The 22,798-nt window shown below is 37.5% G+C and overlaps 1 protein-coding gene across 1 annotated transcript in view; it reads right to left on the bottom strand.

Annotated features, from left to right (window-relative positions):
• Window positions 1–22,798, bottom strand: part of CFAP70 (cilia and flagella associated protein 70) — a 125,096-nt gene that overhangs the window by 46,559 nt on the left and 55,739 nt on the right. Inside the window, exons 11-16 of the mRNA XM_032843088.1 lie at window positions 16,074–16,244; window positions 15,810–15,890; window positions 14,014–14,105; window positions 6,130–6,190; window positions 5,588–5,782; window positions 3,967–4,098 (exon numbers count right to left, since the gene is read on the bottom strand). Of these exons, the coding sequence (XP_032698979.1) occupies window positions 3,967–4,098; window positions 5,588–5,782; window positions 6,130–6,190; window positions 14,014–14,105; window positions 15,810–15,890; window positions 16,074–16,244 (732 nt within the window). The remainder of the gene's footprint in view (window positions 1–3,966; window positions 4,099–5,587; window positions 5,783–6,129; window positions 6,191–14,013; window positions 14,106–15,809; window positions 15,891–16,073; window positions 16,245–22,798) is intronic.

Genomic DNA, 22,798 nt, shown 5'->3' with positions numbered 1-22,798 from the left:
GGCAAAAATGAACTATTGGGATTTTATCAAGATCAAAAGCTTTTGCACAGCAAAGGAAACAGTTAACAAAACCAAAAGACAACTGACAGAATGGGAGAAGATATTTGCAAACGACATATCAGATAAAGGGCTAGTGTCCAGAATCTATAAAGAACTTAGCAAACTCAACACCCAAAGAACAAATAATCCCATCAAGAAATGGGCAGAAGACATGAACAGACATTTCTGCAAAGAAGACATCCAGATGGCCAACAGACACATGAAAAAGTGCTCCATATCACTCGGCATCAGGGAAATACAAATCAAAACCACAATGAGATACCACCTCACACCAGTCAGAATGGCTAAAATTAACAAGTCCGGAAATGACAGATGCTGGCGAGGATGCAGAGAAAGGGGAACCCTCCTACACTGTTGGTGGGAATGCAAGCTGGTGCAACCACTCTGGAAAACAGCATGGAGGTTCCTCAAAATGTTGAAAATAGAACTACCCTATGACCCAGCAATTGCACTGCTGGGTATTTACCCTAAAGATACAAACGTAGTGATCCGAAGGGGCACGTGCACCCGAATGTTTATAGCAGCAATGTCTACAATAGCCAAACTATGGAAAGAACCTAGATGTCCATCAACAGATGAATGGATAAAGAAGATGTGGTATATACACACAATGGAATACTATGCAGCCATCAAAAGAAATGAAATCTTGCCATTTGCGACAACATGGATGGAACTAGAGGGTATCATGCTTAGCGAAATAAGTCAATCGGAGAAAGACAACTATCATATGATCTCCCTGATATGAGGGAGAGGAGATGCAACATGGGGGGTTAAGGGGGTAGGAGAAGAGTAAATGAAACAAGTTGGGATTGGGAGGGAGACAAACCATAAGTGACTCTTAATCTCACAAAACAAACTGAGGGTTGCTGGGCAGAGGGGGGTTGGGGGGGTGGTTATGGACATTGGGTAGGGTATGTGCTATGGTGAGTGCTGTGAAGTTTGTAAACGTGGAGATTCACAGACCTGTACCCCTGGGGGGAAAAAATATATATATATATGTTTATAAAAAATAAAATTATTAAATAAATAAATAAATAAATAAATAAATAAAAAAGATTTACTCCCTTAACTTTCACATATATCATTCAACAGTGTTAGCTTTAGTCATCATGCTGTACATTACATCACTAGTACTAGTTTATCTTGTAATTTGAAGTTTATACCTTTTGACGACCTTGTTCCAATTCTCCTTCCCCATGAACTCCTAGGAATATTTGACATTGTTGACTACTTTTTCTTCTTAAAATTATCTCCCCTTAACTTCTGTGATACCACTGTCTTCTGGCTTTTACCTTTTTAACAATTCACTTATCTCCTTCCATTAATTCTTTTTTTTTAATTAAAGATTTTTATTTACTTACTTGACAGAGAGAGACACAGCGAGAGAGGGAACACAAACAGGGGGAGTGGGAGAGGGAAGAAGCAGACTTCCCGCTGAGCAGGGAGCCTGATGCGGGGCTCAATCCCAGGACCCTGGGATCATGACTGAGCCACGCAGGCACCCCTCCTTCCATTAATTCTTTTACTCATCCATCCCTTAAATGCTGCTGCTTGATAGGGTTCCACTGACAGCTCACTTCTCTCTCGACTCATGTTTTTCTCAGCAGCTTAATTTATGATCATATTTTAACTAGTATCTAAGGCATATCTTTTGTTGCACTTCACAGATACTGTCTTTTGGTTGGTTTTTTGTTTGTTTGTTTGTTTGTTTTTACAAATTGAAGATTTGTGGTAACTCTGTGTCAAACAAATCTATTGTGCCATTTTCTAATAGCATTTGCTCACTTTGTGCCTCTGTGTCACATTTGGGTAACTGTCACAATAATTCAAGCTTTTTCATTGTTAACTATATTTGTTACAGTGATCTGTGATCTGTGGTTAGAATTCGCTGAAAACTCAGATGATGGTTAGGATTTTTTAGCAATACGGTATTTTTTTTTTAACTAAGATACGTACATTGTTTTTCTAGACATAATGCTATTGCATACATAATAGTCTCCAGTATAGTGTAAACATTTATATGCACTGGGAAACCAAAAAATTCATTTGACTTGTTTATTGTGATATTTGCTTTATTGTGGTGGTCTGGAACCAAACTGTCAATATCTCCAAGTAATGCCTGTATATACTCATGGCTCCCCAAATCTTCTCTCCAGCTCAGATCTCTCTTAAGAAAAACCCCACAAGAACCAATGTTCAAAAGTGATTTCAACAATCACCTGCCTCCTACCAAATTCACTTCTGTTGTATTTCCTGTTCTAGTTAATGGTACTATAAGCTACCCCATTATTGAGCCTTAAACTTAAGAATCTTTGACCCCTTTATTACCAAATAATAACTGGTTAACACCACCAGTTTCATTACATCTAACCCATACAACATACTGCCATCAGAGTGTTTTTCATAAAATGTAGATCTGATTATATTATTCCACTTATAATGTAATTAAATTTATTGCTTCCAAACGCTAATAAGGGAAAAAGTCAAAACTTCTTTGTGTAGCATATAAGGCTTCCATCCACATTCTCAATCCCCTTACTAGGAACTGATCCCTGGCTTCAACTCCTACTTCTATGTCCCTTAACCACTTCAATCTCTGTTCCTAAATGATAGGCAGTTTCTGTATATGCCATACTTCCAATCTTCCAAGCTTTTGTGATGTTCCCTATGACTCAAATGCTCTGAAACATCCACCTGGAAAATTTTTAGTCTTCAAGCTCAAGGCACAGCTCTTCTGTGAATCCTTTCCTGACACCTTTCTCAGGGTGAAGTTGACCAATCTTTAGGTATCCCCTAACTTGCTCTCCCATGGACATGTCCCTGTCACAGCACTTACCTCACCCTATTGCACTTATTTGTATTTGATGTCTCTCTTCTCTACTAGACAGGGATTCCTTGACAGCACAAGGCAACAGTAACTACTATCTCATGCTCAATTCTCAAGGCAATTTATCTAAATCATCTGTGCTCAAGGTAGAATTGTTTTCTTAATCTTAGGATATAGGACACTCCTCACCTTCCCCCTCCAGAAAGACAAGGTGAAAGAAAAAATAATGGTGATAGAGAAGAAAGCAACAGTAAAGGGAAAAACAACAGAGGGTTTGAGGAACAATGGCTGCTTAGAGACGACCAAGGGGACAAAAAGACTTGGCTTTTCGCCATTGTTTTCAAATAAACCACAACTATATACATTTTAAAATGAGCAAATGAAGACAATATGCAAGCTGTGCAAATATAGATAGAAAGAGACAAATGGGAGAAGAGCAGGCTAACAGTCAAATAGAAAAGGCATGTTTGGGGGCACCTGGGTGGCTCAGTGGGTTAAGCATGCAACCCTTGATTTAGGCTCAGGTCATCATCTCAGGGTTGTGAGATCAAGCTCTGTATGGGGCTTTGCAATGGGCAGGGAGCCTGCTTGGGACTCTCTCTCTCTCTCCCTCTCCTTCTGCCCTACATACCCCCCTCTCCCAAAAAAAAAAAAAAAGAAAAGAAAAGGCACAATTGAACTGTCATTGTTATTCAGGTATAATATCTGAAAGCTTATAATGTTTCTTAGTTTTGATTGCCAATCATGGAGAGCAAACTGAAAATTGTACACACAGAATGAATAAAATGATGATTTTTGTTTTATAATTTAATTAGCTGATTTTATATATTTCTTTTATCCATCACATTTAAGATAATTATGAAAGTTATTATGCCAGGAAGTTGAATTATTCTCCCTCATTCTCCCGAAAACTAGTTTTATAATTTAGGCAGTTTCTTATTCATCTTTGTCAGTGCAATAGAGTAGACACCTCATAAATGTTTGCTGAATGAAGAAAGGAAGCAAGCAAGGAAGGAATCATTCAGAGACCCTGATGTCCTATGGAGAAAAGGAAGGGCTCTTAGTTCTTGAGCACCTACCTGGTTTAAGGCCACATGCATCTGATCCACCAAGAACACATAGAGCTCACTAATAAATGTCTGCAGTTCCTCCTGGCTTTCAAATGGCGTTGTCTTCAAATACTTCTCCCTCACAATCTTTACTACAGCATGCTGTAAGAGACATAGATCATCCATTTGATTATAGAGTCCAGCACCACACTGACAACACAGGCCTCCCTTGAGCCCTGGTCTAAGGCTCATCAGAACTTCAGAAAGTGATTGATTTCTCCCTTGGTAACTACTAGAATGTCAGGTCTCTGATTTTCCCCCAGTCAGCATACTCTGCATGACTTCTTTTCTTGACGTCATCTCTAATACGGTCAATGCAGAATACATATCATGTGAAGAGAGCCATAAATCTAAAGAAAACCTCAGCATTAGATTTATGCATTACATCTCTTATGGTGACCATATGATACAAGAGCAAAAGGTGTGATTTGACAGTCTAGAGAATGGAATTCTACTTCTAATTCTGCCACCGTACAACCTCAACAATTGAAGTTACTACCTCATTTTCCTCATTTGTTATATGGATGTGTACTTCTGGTCTTATTATCTTACTTCAAAAGATGATTGAGAAGCCAAAGAAAGATAACAAGTAGGTGATAAAACTTAAAATGCTGTACAAATAACATATTGCTGTAGCCATGACTGTCCCCCCCCACCCAGCTAACATTATTGCCAGGTTTTGTACCAAGCACTTTCCATGCATCATATTGTTTAATTCTCATAATGACCCCATGTGATAGTATTAGTATTATTCCTCATAATTACACAAAGTAATTAAAGCTCAAAGAGGTAAAGTCATTTGACCATTCAGCTAGTAATGGTAGAACCAGGAATCAAACTAAGTTGTGACTATGCCACCTACTGAGAAGAGCTCCTCACCTCCATGGGCATCAGTTGTTTTTCACCTATTATTTCCATGTGCTTTCTTTGTATCTGTTAAGTTCAGTACAGGACACATGATAAATGTGCACAGAGAGGTAATCCAGCATAGCAGTTAAGAATGTTAATTCTGGGGCAAGAAGGCTGCCTGAATTTGAGTCTCATCTTTACCCTTTACTAGTTCTATGCTCTTGGGGAAATTACTTACCTAATTAATATTGCATTTCTCCAACTGTAAAATGAAGACTATCTACCTCATAGGATTGTTGTTAGGATTAAATTAGTAAAATACAAAGCATTTAAAAATTTGTCTGGTATACTGCAAACACTCAATAAATGTTAAGCATTATGATGCAGAAGATTATTATTAAGTAAATATTTCTCCAATCTTAGTGATTCTGTGGACTATGGAAAGGTAGGTAATGGGAGACAGAGAATTAGTAGTCATGGAATCAGTACCAGGTACAGAGTTTCTACCTGCCACAGCAACACGAAACCTGGTTCAAAATCTGGCCTAGCCTCAAGTAAAGACTTAAAACCAGGGCTTTGCACAAGTGGAGCTTCTCATGTCCTATCAGACAGAACATAACTCTTGGCACCAACAGCAAGAATGGTGGAAGCATAGCTGAACATGAGCAGAGAAAAACTAATAATTAGGAATGTAGAGAAGATGCCTCATAAAAATCCACTGAACAATTAAATGAGTATTTACCTTGAGCTGTTCTTTGAAAGCGAAGTATTTTCCAGAGCAGTTAAGTTCATAGCTGAGCAGGCACTTCTGCTCCTCCACGGTTTCACTATCCATGTTACTCCCCAGTTTGGCCACCTGTTTTCCAAACATCCTATGATACTCATCCAGAATAGCTCTAGAAATATTCTTGATCTGCATGTGGTAGTCACTCACTGCCTAGCAAAATACAAAATATCTGGTAAAGAGGCCTTGAAGAGATCAAGATATATAATGGAAGTCTGAAACTGGATTGGGTTTTACATTCAATAATACTTTAGGTATAAATTGTCCTTTACTGAAAAGGCTCAGAGACTACCAGCCAAAGAGGAAACACTATTCACTCGTCATTGTACGTCACTGGTCACAAACAGAACCAGGAAGAGAAAAACTGGTCACAAAAAGAACCAGGAAGCTACAATTTCTCACCCCTTCTAGAAAACATACTGAAGAATCCATGCCTTATTTTCAAATGGGTGCACTCAACACTTTATTACTTATAGTTTCACCATGGCTTTGGCACTTGCCTTCTGAGCTCCTCCTGTCCGACGGGTAAGAGGCGGCCTTGGAGGAATCATTTCCTTGACCCTGTACCAAAAAAAAACGACAAAAACAAAACCAAACTTTATTATCTGTAGATTTATGTTCTCTTACTCCTACTTCTAAAGGGCCTGTATGGGAGAGACCTAAGTTTTGTTTCCACATCATGCTTGAGCATTACAATTCTCTCATGTAAAAGCCTAGATGTGAAGCACAGAACAGTATATGGCTATGGATTCGATAGGAAAGAAGCCAGCTACTCAGAAATCAGCAAAGTTGTACTTTTGGCTAATTTCAGCCCGGTTTTACTCATACATTTTTAAAAACTGTTATTGCACTCAAGAGACTGCTTGACTCGGGAGTTAGCAAGAAATGGGTGTTATGATGTAAGTGCACTCCATAGAGTCTCTGAAACAATGAAGTTTTAGAAGTCTAAATGGCACAGGCAAGTGAATACTTTTCTTTCCTCTTCATCTAGGATAAAAAGTGTCCTCTTGGTACACATAATTTATGGCTGCATTAAATTATAATAATGATATCAGATGTTGTGTTAAGAAAATGTATTTTATTACTATCAACCTAGTTATGCCAAAACTTCTACCTTCCATTTTCTAGAGACCTTACAAAAACTAGAGGAAATTAAGTTCTTAGCTTTTCCTCCTTATAGTTTCAGATTCCTGCTGACATATACAGTACTGCCTTAAAGTTTACAATCAAATATACAAATTCAATTTTTCTTTAATAGGTCCTATGTAATTATATACCTCTGCTCATTATTTCTAATTTTAGTTTTATTTATTTTAATAGGTATTATATCCTATGATTCAAAACTTATGAGGTATAGAAACAATATATACTAAATTGTCTCCTTTTTGACAACCTTTTTGTCCAGCCACCCAATTTCCTCTCCAGAGACAATGTTATTTATTCACTCATTCAAGACATATACTGAGTGCCTACCATCCATCAGGCACTTTCCTAAGTGTTGGGAATAGAGCATTAAACAAATTAGGCAAAAATTCTTGCCCTCATGGAACTTATATTCTAGTGGGAAAAGAAAAACAATTATTAAGATAAATATTTTAGTGATATGTGCCACAGAGAAAAATAAGGCAGGAAGGCAGATGGACTATGTTGGGGGCTAGGGTGGTGAAGTAGGGAAACACATTTCATCAAGACACTTACTGAGATGGTAACATTTGAGTAAAGACCTCAGGGAAGTGAGGAAGCAAGTTGTGTAGATACCTGGTATAAGGAAAGTACAGGCAAAAGGGAACAGAAAGTGTAAAGGCCTTGCTGCAACAGTGTGCCTCGCATGTGTGAAGAACAGCAGGAAGCCAAGTATGAATGGATAGAAAAAGTGAGAGCAAAGTACATAATGAATACATAGGCCATTGTAAGGATTTAGGCTTTTACTCAGAGTGTGCCAGGGAGTCACTAGTAGTTTCTGAGCAGAGGAGTTAGTTACATGAGTTGACTTCCATTTTAACACAATCAGTATAGAAGGCTATATTAAGAATAAATTGTCCAAATGTCCATCAACTGAAGAATGGGGGGAAATGTGGTATACCCATACAGTGAAATATTATTCAACAACAAAGAAAAGAAGTACTGATACATGCTACAGTATGGATAAACCTTGACAGCATTATGTTAAATGAAAGAAGCCAGTCAAATTTAATAAATTGTCCAAAGCTGGAAAATTTATACAGACAAAAAGTAGATACATGATAGCCTAGGGCTGGGGGGTTCTGGGAGAGGGGATGGCATAAGGGCTGAGAGGAAATATAGAGTGACTGCTAATATGTATGAGATTTCTTTTAGGAGTAAGAAAAATGTTATAAAGTTGATTGTGGTGAAGGTTGTATTACTCTGTGAGTATACTAAAAACCACTGGTTTGGGTATGGTTTAAATGGGTGAAGTGAATGGTATGTGGACTATATCTCAATAAAGTTGTTACTTTATAAAAAGAATAAACTGAAGGGTAGAATAGTAGATGTAGGGGGACCAGGTAAGAGATTACAATGATTCTGACCAGAGAGTTTGTGAGAATGAAATGTATGAATCCAGAGTTCAGGAGAGAGGCCCATGGCCCATATACAAATTTGAAAGCCATCAGCACATAGATGGTAGTTAGAGACATGGGACTAGATAAAAACCAAAGTAGTAAATGTAGATTGAAAAGGGTCCAAGGACTGAGATCTGAGAGACTCCAACATTTAGAGGCTAGAGAGATAAAGAAGCCAGAGGAGGAGGAATAAAACCAAGAGAGTATAGTATTGTGAGAGCCTGGTAAAGAAGAGCTTCAAGGAGGACTGAATCATTAAACACTAATAACAGGTCACAATGACCTTGAAAAGATTGGATTTAATAATGCAGTAGTCACTAATGGCCTTGCTAAGAACATTTATCTGTAAAGAAGTTACTGGAAGTGAGTTACTAGGTTAAAAGACACATGCTTATGTATTTTAATAGCTATTACGACACTGTCCTCCCCAGGATTTTTACCAATTTATACTCTCACTAATTTGAATGAGAGGACCCATTTCTAATGTGCTCATCAACAACTTAATGAGTTATTAAGCTTTTTTGATCTTTTGCAATTAAAAAAAGGTATTTCAGGGTAGTTTTTAAATTTGTATTTCTTTTATTGTAAACGTAATTGAGCTTCTCTTTATGTTTAAGAGTGCATTAAATATATACATTGACAAAGATTCAGCAGTTAGGTACATATATGTCTCAGCCAGGAACCAAAGGCAAATCAACTTTTATGAATATTGGGTCCACTATTCTAGCACTGCCATTCTTTTTTTTTTTTAATATTTTATTTATTTATTTGAGAGAGACACAGTGAGAGAGAGCATGAGCGAGGAGAAGGTCAGAGAGAGAAGCAGACTCCCCGTGGAGCTGGGAGCCCAATGTGGGACTCGATCCCGGGACTCCGGGGTCATGACCTGAGCCGAAGGCAGTCGTCCAACCAACTGAGCCACCCAGGCGTCCCTAGCACTGCCATTCTTAATTTGCCTTTGGTCTATAATATTGACACTTGGTCTAGCTTGGAGGAGAAATCTGCCTTTTACCTCTCTACAGCCAAAGAAAAACTCACAGGTAATAACCATGTCTAATTAAAAAGTCTAGGGGCACCTGGGTGGCTCAGTGGGTTAAAGCCTCTGACTTAGGCTCAAGTCATGATCCCAGGGTCCTGGGATTGAGCCCTGCATTGGGCTATCTGCTTAGCAAAGAGCCTGCTTCCCTCCTCCCCCGCCTGCCTCTCTGCCTACTTGTGCTCTCTGTCAAATAAATAAATAAAAATCTTTAAAAAAAATATATATATATATTTTTAAAGTCTAAGAGCAGGGGCACCTAGGGGCACCTGGGTGGCTGTGGTCTTGATCTCACAGTGGTGGGATGGAGCCCTGCATCAGGCTCTGCACTCAGCAGGGGGTCTACTTGAGATTCTCTCTCCCTCTCCCTCTGCACCTCCCCACTAGGCTTTCTCTCTCTCTTTCTAAAATAAATAAATAGGAGTTCCTGGGTGGCTCAGTTCATTAAGCATCTGCCTTTGGCTCAGGTCATGATCTCAGGGTCCTGGGATTGAGTCCTGCATCCAGATCTGTGCTTAGCAGGGAGTCTGCTTCTACCTCTGACCCTCCCCCCATCATGCTCATGTGTGCACTCTATCTCTCTCTCTCCTCACTCTCTGAAATGAATAAATAAAATCTTTTAAAAATTTTTTTAAAATAAGTAAATCTTTAAAAAAATAAGATAAAAAAATAATACTGTTCTGCATATTTGAGGGGCACCTGGTTGGCTCAGTTGGAAGAGCGCATGATGCTTGATCTCAGGGTCATGAGTTAAAGCCACATGTTGGGTATAGAGATTACTAAAAATAAATAATAAAACTCAAAAAAAATATTGTATTGCATATCTGAAGATTGTTAAAAGAGTAGACCTTAAAAGCTCTCATCACAAGAAAAAAAATTTTTGTATAACTCTGCATGGTGACAGATATTAACTAGACTTATTGTGGTAATCATTTCAGTTTTACAACTATTGAATCATTACGTTGTACACCTGAAACTAATAAAATGTTAAATTTCAATTGTACTTCAATAAAAAAATTATAAAAAACTTGCACCTACATTTGCTATAAAACTTTCATTAAACTTGCTGTTATTTTGTCACTAAGTATTCCCTATGTAAGATCTCAAATGAGAAATCTGTTTTAAAAATTAATGTCAGGAAGATATCTGATCTCTTTTGGAACTAGCATGGGTCCTCCTTTAGGATTAGAGCCGCATAATTTATAGTATTTCCCTTTTTGTTAAACAAGAAAGATTTGATGCTTATTTATGAAAGTTCTATTTAACACTTTCTTTCTCTTTGTTTCCATGGCTTGAGTTTTCAACTTTCTATTTCCAGATTATCAATTTTATTTTATATATATCATTTATAGTAAATATTATCAACTTATTTTCAGAAAGGGATTAAATGCAAAGTTTTTAAAAGTTTTGAAACTTTTTGGTATTAAGGATAAATGTGCCACTACAAGCAAGTTATTTTCAAAAGAGGACTTCCAAATGACTAGTATGTGAAAAAATGTTTACTCTCACTAAAACATTTATAATGTGGATTAAAATTAAAATGAGAAACTTTCAAAAAATTAAATCAAAATGAGAAAATTTCTTCCCTTGTCAAAATAGGAAATACAAAAAAGTATTGTGTCGGTGAATGTATGAAGAAAGAGCAGGCTCATACACCACTTGGGGAACTGCAAACTTTTTGGAAGGCAACTTGGGGATATTTATCAAAGGCCTTAAAAATATCTGTAATAAATAATCTCCTTTCCTTTCATCCTGCATTGAGCATAGTGTCCCTCACATCAAAAGGTGAAGTCTAGATGTCAGCAAAATGATAGAGTAAAAAACTCTAAACTCCCAACCTTCTGTAGAAACACTGAAAATAATAATCAGAAACTGTCTGAACCAACTCTGTGAGAACTATGGAAGACAGTCAAGAGTTTACAGCAATGAAACAAATACTGAAAACCAAGAAAAAGGCAACTATAATAGTGGGCAAGCTTAGAGGCATTTTTACTTGCCCTTGCCTCATCCTATTCCCAGCTCAGTGGCAATACTGAAAATGGCAACCTGCATTTCCAGTGTGGCACACTAGGCTCTGATTCTGGAAAAGCAGAGCAGTCCTTGTTCACAAGTTACTGCATTTGTTTTAACCTATCTGGGGCTACCTGAATGACTGACATATGGCACTCAATACTATTTCTCCTATCTTGAAAAGATAGAAAACCAGTGGGTGCACATTGCTCAAAAACATTGTAAGATTATAAAAAACCCATAACTCTGTGGGACAAAAGATTGTGGTTGATATACAACAAACCACCTAAGGCCTTGGAAGAAAAGTAGGTTTCTCTGGGAAATTGGTGTATTCAAAAGTACTTGTATAGAAGAATTTAGAAAGCTATATATATGCTCAGGATGGGATACATGTTCAGAAAAGACTTGAGAAGACCTTAAGCTTCCACCATGGACTGATCTTTAGTCCCAGTACAAGCAGGAAGTGAAGGCTGAGGCAGAATTATAAACAGCCTAGTTAAGCAATAAAAGAATGCTCCAGGGGCACCTGGTTGGCTCAGTCATTTAAGTGTCTGACTCTTGATTTTGGCTCAGATCACAGTCTCGGGGTCATGGGATTGAGCCCTACCTCAGGCTCCCTGCTCAGCAGGGAGTCTGCTTCTCTCCCTCTCTATGTGGTCCCCCTGCTCCCCCTGCTCACATGTGCTCTATCTCTCTGTAAATAAATAAATAAATATTAAAAAAAGAAAAGAAACTCGAGAGAATGCTCCAGCATGTAATCATCTATAAAAACAAACAAACAAAAATTTTGTTTTATCTTTATTTGTTTGATTATATCAAGATCCTGGCATTCAAGAAAATTTCAATCAAAACACTGGCTGAACACAACCTACAACTTCAACAATTAAGAACAGCAAACCCTGGGGAAGGGGAAAATCTGATTACCAAAGTTCCCACTTTATAATATCAAACTGTCCAGTTTTCAACAACAACAACAACAAAATCACAAGATGTATTTTTAAAAAACATAAAAATATGGCTCTTTTGAAAGAAAAAAATAAATTGATATTGTCCCTGAGGAAGTGCAGACACTGGACTTGCTACAAAAAGATGTGAAATAAAACAACTTACTTGTGCTCAAAGAGTTAAAGGAAACCGCAAACGAAGGATTAAGAGCAATCAGGATAATAATGTATAAACAAAATAAGAATAGAGTATCAATAAAGAGATAGAAATTTTTTAAAGAACCAAATAGAAAGTCTGTAGTTGAAAAGTACATTAACTGAAATGAAATTACTAGAGGGTTCAACAGATTTGGTCAGGCAGAAGAAAGAATGAGCAAACTTGAAGACAGGATAATTGAAATTACCTAGTCTGAGGACAGAAAGAAAAACAAACAAAAAGTAAACAGGGCCTAAAATATGTGGGACACCATCAACATACACAATTTGTATGACCAACATACACCTTATGGGAATCTCAGAAGGAGAAGAGAAAGGCAAAGGGGCAGAAAGACATGAATCTATATATCCAAGAAGCATAACAATTTCCAAGCAGAATAAACTTGAAGAGATCTATACTAAGACATATCATTGTCAAATTGTAAGAAGCCAAAGACAAGAGAAAAACTCAAAAAGCAGTGAGAGGAGTTATTTGTCACATAAGATAAACAGATAATTTCAATAATGTCAATAAGAATAACCCAAGCCATGGAGGCCAGAAGGTACTAGGGTAACATATTTAAGGTTCTGAAAGAAAAAAAATGCCAACCAAAAATTCTATATACAGCAAGTTACCCTTCAAGAATGAAGAAAAAATTAATAAACAAAAACTAAGAGTCTATTAGTAAGATCTAATCTATAAGAAATGCTAAAAGGAGCCTCTCAGGCTGAAATGAAAGGACACTAGTCAGTAACTGGAAGGTAACTGAAGAAATAACACCGGTAAAGGTAAATATGAAAATGAGTATTATTGTACTTTTGGTTTGTAACTCCTGTTTATTTGTTTTTTGAAGGTAAATGCATAAAATAGTAGTTAGAAATCTTTGCTAATAGGTACAAAATGTATAAACATATAATCTGTAACTGGGGCGCCTGAGTGGCTCAGTCTGTTAAGCATCTGACTCTTGATTTTGGCTCAGGTCATGATCTCAAGGTGATGAAGTCAAGCCTCCTATCTAGGTCTGCAGGAACATTACTCCCCATTTTATAGAGATAAAAAGAATAATAAGAGAATGTCATGAGCAATTGTATATCAACAAATTGAATAACATAGATGAAATGGATAATTTTCTAGAAACACAATCAAAGCACTATGGTACAATATAAAAACCATTTTTTAAAATCACATTTATTTATATGTGACATGGTGTGTATGTTTGTGGTATGTGTGTATAATACAGAAACTTTACAATAACTCCAGAAGGATAAGTACCAGTTTTTTAAAGTGGTTATCACTGGGTGGGTAGAAATCTGAGTGTTTTTATATACTCAGATTATTATTATATTATATTATTATTTTATATTTTATTATATTATATTATTATATACTCAGATATTATTATATACTCAATTTTTTCAAAATGTTTTTTTTTTTATAATGAGCATATGCTGCTTTTGTAATAAGAAAGCAACAGTAACGAAAGAAATTTCATCTGAGGAAAAAAAAACTTTCTGCTACTTAGCCTAGGAAATTATATTTATGGGGACAATCTGAATTCCTTTTATTTATACCTAAAATGTTTTTGCAAAACAAGTATAAGAACCATTGCTACACACCTTTTGGCTAACTCCTCTGGCATTCGCTTTGGAACCAAGGCTCTGTCCAGCTGAATCTCCAACACAATGTATGTCCCTGCTTCTATATATTGCTGTAAAGATATTTTTCTCTAATTTATTCTTTCCATTAAAAATAGATATATATAAACAAATTTTAGTACCCTAACATTCATAATACAAGTAAGAAAACTGCAGGTACAAATATATGTATATAGCATGATCTTGACTGTCAAAATATTTTTTTTAAGATTTTATTTATTTATTTGAGAGCGAGACAGTGAGAGAGAGCATGAGCGAGGAGAAGGTCAGAGGGAGAAGCAGACTCCCCATGGAGCTGGGAGCCCGATGTGGGACTCGATCCTGGGACCCCGGGATCATGACATGAGCTGAAGGCAGTCGTCCAACCAACTGAGCCACCCAGGCGTCCCTCAAAATATTTTTAATACAAAAAAATAACTGGAAAGAAAAGGTAACAGTGGTTATCTCTTGCAGAAAAGCATTTTCAATTTTATTCTTGGAAAGTTCTATCTTAGCTGAAGTGCTGTTTAACTTGTTCAATACTTTTCTTAGAACTGTTTTAAGTGAATGCTATTCTTTCTGCCACCACACCTTCCAAGTCCTATGGAAATATTCACATAACGTTCTGATAGTCCCACTCACAGCATCTACATCACCATCTACCAACTGCAACCTGATGGACATTTTTACCCAGAATTTTGCCAGCATCCTAAATACAACATGTCCCAAACTGAACTTATCATTTCCCTTATTTTGGCCTCTCTTTTGACTTTTCTCTTGAACCTGAGTTATCTTCAGCTTCTCTTCCTCAGCACCCTCAAACTTCCCAATTCCATATCTTGCCTCTTCAAGTTTCTGACTTTCTTTTCTACGACCTCTTCACTAAACCAAACTGGCACTAACACTCATCTGTACTATAATAAAAACCTATAAACTGATATCTGAAGCCCCCAACCCAACCTCATTCTCTTTTTTTCACATCCTTGCAAGAGTTCGGCCCATTAAATGCATATAAGGTCTTATTTCCACATGACTTAAAAACCTTTCATGTGAGTCTCCAAGATGAGGCTTAAGAGTCCCTCATCACCTATATAATGAAACCCAAACCTTTTAACAAGGCTTTCAACAAGACTTTCTACGACTCAGTGTAGCCTCTCCTTTCTCACCTCCTTCTAGAATCTCTTTTCATTTGTCTACTCCATACACTAAATTAATTGATATACTCCAAATTCTGCTACCTTCTTTGTGCCTTGACTCAAGCTATTCCCAGGCCCTGAAATGCTTACCCCCTCATCTTTATCTGGCAAATTTTTCTCTTTATCTTTCACTACTTAGAGCAGATGCCACCTCTTCCATGTAGTCTTCTGAGATTGCTCCATTCTAGGAGTGATTAATTTGTCTTCTTTGAGCCCTCACTCCCCTTTTATTTGTACCTCTATTATAGCATTCATCAAAATTCCATATTATGGTTAGTTATGTATAAATCTGTTTCATCCACCAGACCATTGAGTTCCTGAACACAGATGAGTAAGATTATAAATCTTTGCATTCCTCCTAGTGCATAATATAGTAGGACTAATGAAAGACATAAACTTGTAATGTTAGAAAGGACCTTAAAGTTAACTTGGTACCACCTGCTCATTTTAGAGAATCTCAATAAGACAAAGAAATTTACCTAAAGTCATAAACTAGTCATGGGAAATATGGGATAGTAACTAAGATAATGAGCATTTTCCATAATATCATACTTAATTTTCCAACTCTTTATGCATAGTTACCTGTCCTTCTGGATTGTGGCTTGGAGATGGTTCAACTTCCAAAGGAGTATCTGAGCTCTGAGATTTTATACTAGGTGCTTGCTGAAAGAAAATGAAAGTACCTCAAAAACTGAATTCTTATATGGTCTTACAGTGTTAGGAACAATGATCATTATGTTGCAACAAAATCCAAACTAAACTGATGCAATTTTCCAGATAAGAAATCAGTGCAAGCCTCTGGCATATAACAAAACTAGCAAAATCATCACCTTCTAAACAACCTACCAAATCCCCAGGCCTAAGCCTTCCTTCCAATTCCTTTTCTTTGACTGTTTTCTCTTCTTTCAGGTTCTTAGAAACAATAGGTTTTGACAATGGAGAATTAAATCCTCCTATTTTATTATTCTGAGTCAAAAGATGGCCAGTATCCCGGAACAAGCTAAATAAACATTTGGTCTGAAAAGAAACAACAAAAGAAAGCAGTGAATCACAGGCAAATGAGACAAATTTGAAAGAAACTCACATTATTCTTTAACATCGTTTAGTTTTCTAGATAATCTCAGCATTGTAGAATCAGAGGGAGATGGGGAAATGGAAAGCTTTACTGATTGCTGTATTTATTCAACAGGTAAAACCATCATAGAGTTATCTGCCTATGCTATTATTTAAATTATTATGAGGTGGGACACTGAGTGGCTCAGATGGCTAAGCATCTGCCTTCTGCTTGGGTCATGATCCCAGGGTCCTGGCATCTAGTCCCATATCCAGCTCTTTGCTCAGCAGGGAGCCTGCTTCTCCCTCTGTCTGCCACTCCCCCTGCTTGTGCATGTTCTCTCGCTTTCTCTCTCAAATAAATAAATAAATAAATAAAATTTTAAGTTATTATGAGGAAACCTTTCAAACTTGCCTGATTTTGGTATTTCATAATTCTTATTCCCAGAAAGCTTTTAATCTTTGACACACAATTCCAGATTAACTTTAAGTGGTAGAATTTATTTCTGTATAAGAAATATTATCTAGGGTGCCTGGGTGGCTAAGTGGGTTAAAGCCTCTGCCTTCAGCTCAGGTCATGATCCCAGGGTCCTGGGATCAAGCCCCACATCAGACTATCTGTTCAGCAGGGAGCCTGCTTCCCTTTCTCTCTCTCTGCCTGCCTCTCTGCCTACTTGTGATCTCTGTCTGTCAAATAAATAATAAATAAAATCTTTTTAAAAAAAGAAATATTATCTAGTATACTACTGGGCTACCAACTATAATTGGAAAAATAGGGCAAGTTTAAAGTTCACACTAAAGACTTTGTATGAGAAAATTCAAACTTTAGATAAATTATTGCAAAAAGAATCTCATAACAATTTTTTAATTAAAGAACATGGATGAAATCTAAATACAATTTATGCTGAGTGAAAGAAGCCAGACCAAAAACAAAGAGGAGAAGAGTGGTCAGAGGTATGAGAGGAAAACAGGGAACACAAGAAAACTTTGGTTGGAGGAGACAAGCAATGGATATTTACATTATCTTCATTACAGTGACTGTTTCATGATATACTATAAATATTCACATACATGTCTTTGTGTAAATGCTGGGTTTTTTTTTAATAAATTTTATTTTTTATAAACATAAATTTTTTTTTCCCCAGGGGTACAGGTCTGTGAATCGCCAGGTTTATACACTTCACCGCACTCATCATAGCACATACCCTCCCCAATGTCCATAATAACCCCACCCCTCCAACCCCCCTCCCCCCAGCAACTCTCAGTTTGTTTTGTGAGATTAAGAGTCACTTATGGTTTATCTCCCTCCCAATCCCATCTTGCTTCATTTACTCTTCTCCTACCACATTAACCCCCCATGTTGCATCTCCTCTCCCTCATATCAGGGAGATCATATGATAGTTGTCTTTCTCCGATTGACTTATTTCGCTAAGCATGATACCCTCTAGTTCCATCCACGTCGTCACAAATGGCAAGATTTCATTTCTTTTGATGGCTGCATAGTATTCCATTGTGTGTATATACCACATCTTCTTTATCCATTCGTCTGTTGATGGACATCTAGGTTCTTTCCATAGTTTGGCTATTGTAGACATTGCTGCTATAAACATTCGGGTGCATGTGCCCCTTCGGATCACTACGTTTGTATCTTTAGGGTAAATACCCAGCAGTGCAATTGCTGGGTCATAGGGTAATTCTATTTTCAACATTTTGAGGAACCTCCATGCTGTTTTCCAGAGTGGTTGCACCAGCTTGCATTCCCACCAACAGTGTAGGAGGGTTCCCCTTTCTCTGCATCCTCGCCAGCATCTGTCATTTCCGGACTTGTTAATTTTAGCCATTCTGACTGGTGTGAGGTGGTATCTCATTGTGGTTTTGATTTGTATTTCCCTGATGCCGAGTGATATGGAACACTTTTTCATGTGTCTGTTGGCCATCTGGATGTCTTCTTTGCAGAAATGTCTGTTCATGTCCTCTGCCCATTTCTTGATTGGATTATTTGTTCTTTGGGTGTTGAGTTTGCTAAGTTCTTTATAGATTCTGGACACTAGCCCTTTATCTGATATGTCGTTTGCAAATATCTTCTCCCATTCTGTCAGTTGTCTTTTGGTTTTGTTAACTGTTTCCTTTGCTGTGCAAAAGCTTTTGATCTTGATGAAATCCCAATAGTTCATGTTTGCCCTTGCTTCCCTTGCCTTTGGCGATGTTCCTAGGAAGATGTTGCTGCGGCTGAGGTCAAAGAGGTTGCTGCCTGTGTTCTCCTCAAGGATGTTGATGGATTCCTTTCTCACATTGAGGTCCTTCATCCATTTTGAGTCTATTTTCGTGTGTGGTGTAAGGAAATGATCCAATTTCATTTTTCTGCATGTGGCTGTCCAATTTTCCCAACACCATTTATTTTTTTTTAAGATTTTATTTATTTATTTATTTGACAGAGAGAGAGAGAGAGCACAAGTAGACAGAGAGGCAGGCAGAGAGAGGGGGAAGCAGGCTCACTGCTGAACAGAGAACCCGATGCGGGGCTCGATCCCAGGACCCTGAGATCATGACCTGAGCCGAAGGCAGAGGCTTAACCCACTGAGCCACCCAGGTGCCCCCCAACACCATTTATTGAAGAGGCTGTCTTTTTTCCATTGGACATTCTTTCCTGCTTTGTCGAAGATTAGTTGACCATAGAGTTGAGGGTCTATTTCTGGGCTCTCTATTCTGTTCCATTGATCTATGTGTCTGTTTTTGTGCCAGTACCATGCTGTCTTGATGATGACAGCTTTGTAGTAGAGCTTGAAGTCTGGAATTGTGATGCCACCAACTTTGGCTTTCTTTTTCAATATTCCTTTGGCTATTCGAGGTCTTTTCTGGTTCCATATAAATTTTAGGATTATTTGTTCCATTTCTTTGAAAAAAATGGGTGGGATTTTGATAGGAATTGCATTAAATGTGTAGATTGCTTTAGGTAGCATAGACATTTTCACAATATTTATTCTTCCAATCCAGGAGCATGGAACATTTTTCCATTTCTTTGTGTCTTCCTCAATTTCTTTCATGAGTACTTTATAGTTTTCTGTGTATAGATTCTTAGTCTCTTTGGTTAGGTTTATTCCTAGGTATCTTATAGTTTTGGGTGCAATTGTAAATGGCATTGACTCCTTAATTGCTCTTTCTTCTGTCTTGTTGGTGTAGAGAAATGCAACTGATTTCTGTGCATTGATTTTATATCCTGAAACTTTACTGAATTCCTGTACCAGTTCTAGCAGTTTTGGAGTGGAGTCTTTTGGGTTTTCCACATATAGTATCATATCATCTGCGAAGAGTGATAGTTTGACTTCTTCTTGGCCGATTTGGATGCCTTTAATTTCTTTTTGTTGTCTGATTGCTGAGGCTAGGACTTCTAGTACTATGTTGAATAGCAGTGGTGATAACGGACATCCTTGCCGTGTTCCTGACCTTAGCGGAAATGCTTTCAGTTTTTCTCCATTGAGAATGATATTTGCGATGGGTTTTTCATAGATGGCTTTGATAATATTGAGGTATGTGCCCTCTATCCCTACACTTTGAAGAGTTTTGATCAGGAAGGGATGCTGTACTTTGTCAAATGCTTTTTCAGCATCTATGGAGAGTATCATATGGTTCTTGTCCTTTCTTTTATTAATGTGTTGTATCACATTGATTGATTTGCGGATGTTGAACCAACCTTGCAGCCCTGGAATAAATCCCACTTGGTCATGGTGAATAATCCTTTTAATGTACTGTTGAATCCTATTGGCTAGTATTTTGGTGAGAATTTTTGCATCTGTGTTCATCAAGGATATTGGTCTGTAGTTCTCTTTTTTGATGGAATCCTTGCTGGTTTTGGGATCAAGGTGATGCTGGCCTCATAAAATGAGTTTGGAGGTTTTCCTTCCATTTCTATTTTTTGGAACAGTTTCAGGAGAATAGGAATTAGTTCTTCCTTAAATGTTTGGTAGAATTCCCCTGGGAAGCTGTCTGGCCCTGGGCTTTTGTTTGTTTGGAGATTTTTGATGACTGTTTCAATCTCCTTACTGGTTATGGGTCTGTTCAGGCTTTCTATTTCTTCCTGGTTCAGTTGTGGTAGTTTCTATGTCTCTAGGAATGCATCCATTTCTTCCAGACTGTCAAATTTATTGGCATAGAGTTGCTCATAATATGTTCTTATGATTGTCTATATTTCTTTGGTGTTAGTTGTGATCTCTCCTCTTTCATTCATGATTTTATTTATTTGGGTCCTTTCTCTTTTCTTTTTGATAAGTCTGGCCAGGGGTTTATCAATCTTATTAATTCTTTCAAAGAACCAGCTCCTAGTTTCGTTGATTTGTTCTATTGTTTTTTTGGTTTCTATTTCATTGATTTCTGCTCTGATCTTTATGATTTCTCTTGTCCTGCTGGGTTTAGGGTTTCTTTCTTGTTCTTTCTCCAGCTCCTTTAGGTGTAGGGTTAGGTTGTGTACCTGAGACCTTTCTTGTTTCTTGAGAAAGGCTTGTACCACTCTATATTTTCCTCTCAGGACTGCCTTTGTTGTGTCCCACAGATTTTGAACCGTTGTGTTTTCATTATCATTTGTTTCCATGAATTTTTTCAATTCTTCTTTAATTTCCTGGTTGACCCATTCATTCTTTAGAAGGATGCTGTTTAGTCTCCATGTATTTGGGTTCTTTCCAAATTTCCTCTTGTGATTTGAGTTCTAGCTTCAGAGCATTGTGGTCTGAAAATATGCAGGGAATGATCCCAATCTTTTGATACCGGTTGAGACCTGATTTAGGACCGAGGATGTGATCTATTCTGGAGAATGTTCCATGGGCACTAGAGAAGAATGTGTATTCTGTTGCTTTGGGATGAAATGTTCTGAATATATCTGTGATGTCCATCTGGTCCTGTGTGTCATTTAAGGCCTTTATTTCCTTCTTGATCTTTTGCTTGGATGATCTGTCCATTTCAGTGAGGGGAGTGTTAAAGTCCCCTACTATTATTGTATTATTGTTGATGTGTTTCTTTGATTTTGTTATTAATTGGTTTATGTAGCTGGCTGCTCCCACATTAGGGGCATAGATATTTACAATTGTTAGATCTTCTTGTTGGACAGATCCTTTGAGCATGATATAGTGTCCTTCCTCATCTCTTATTATAGTCTTTGGCTTAAAATCTAATTGATCTGATATAAGGATTGCCACTCCTGCTTTCTTCTGATGTCCATTAGCATGGTAAATTCTTTTCCACCCCCTCATTTTAAATCTGAAGGTGTCTTCGGGTTTAAAATGAGTTTCTTGTAGGCAACATATAAATGGGTTTTTGTTTTTTTATCCATTCTGATACCCTGTGTCTTTTGATTGGGGCATTTAGCCCATTAACATTCAGGGTAACTATTGAGAGGTATGAATTTAGTGCCATTGTATTGCCTGTAAGGTGACTGTTATTGTATATTGTTTCTGTTCCTTTCTGATGTACTACTTTTAGGCTCTCTCTTTGCTTAGAGGACCCCTTTCAATATTTCCTGTAGAGCTGGCTTGGTGTTTGCAAATTCTTTCAGTTTTTGTTTGTCCTGGAAGCTTTTAATCTCTCCTTCTATTTTCAATGATAGCCTAGCTGGATATAGTATTCTTGGCTGCATGTTTTTCTCGTTTAGTACTCTGAATATATCATGCCAGCTCTTTCTGGCCTGCCAGGTTTCTGTGGATAAGTCTGCTGCCAATCTAATATTTTTACCATTGTATGTTACAGACTTCTTTTCCCGGGCTGCTTTCAGGATTTTCTCTTTGTCACTAAGACTTGTAAATTTGACTATTAGGTGACGGGGTGTGGACCTATTCTTATTGATTTTGAGGGGGGTTCTCTGAACCTCCTGGATTTTGATGCTTGTTCCCTTTGCCATATTGGGGAAATTCTCCCCAATAATTCTCTCCAATATACCTTCTGCTCCCCTCTCTCTTTCTTCTTCTTCTGGAATCCCAATGATTCTAATGTTGTTTCGTCTTATGGTGTCACTTATCTCTCGAATTCTCCCCTTGTGGTCCAGTAGCTGTTTGTCCCTCTTTTGCTCAGCTTCTTTATTCTCTGTCATTTGGTCTTCTATATCGCTAATTCTTTCTTCTGCCTCATTATCCTAGCAGTGAGAGCCTCCATTTTTGATTGTACCTCATTAATAACTTTTTTGATTTCAACTTGATTAGATTTTAGTTCTTTTATTTCTCCAGAAAGGGCTTTTATATCTCCCGAGAGGGTTTCTCTAATATCTTCCATGCCTTTTTCGAGCCCGGCTAGAACCTTGAGAATCGTCATTCTGAACTCTAGATCTGACATATTACCAATGTCTGTATTGATTAGGTCCCTAGCCTTTGGTACTGCCTCTTGTTCTTTTTTTTTTGTGGTGAATTTTTCCGCCTTGTCATTTTGTCCAGATAAGAGTATATGAAGGAACAAGTAAAATACTAAAAGTGCGGCAACAACCCCAGGAAAATATGCTTTAGCCAAATCAGAAGAGATCCCAAATTGTGAGGGGGGGGGGG

The sequence above is a fragment of the Lontra canadensis genome, unplaced genomic scaffold (assembly GCF_010015895.1).
Source record: "Lontra canadensis isolate GAN:19392208 unplaced genomic scaffold, GSC_riverotter_1.0 scaffold3, whole genome shotgun sequence".
Taxonomy (NCBI): Eukaryota; Metazoa; Chordata; class Mammalia; order Carnivora; family Mustelidae; genus Lontra; species Lontra canadensis.
Note: the sequence above shows the minus strand (reverse complement) of the source record. Positions and strands in the feature narration are given on the sequence as shown.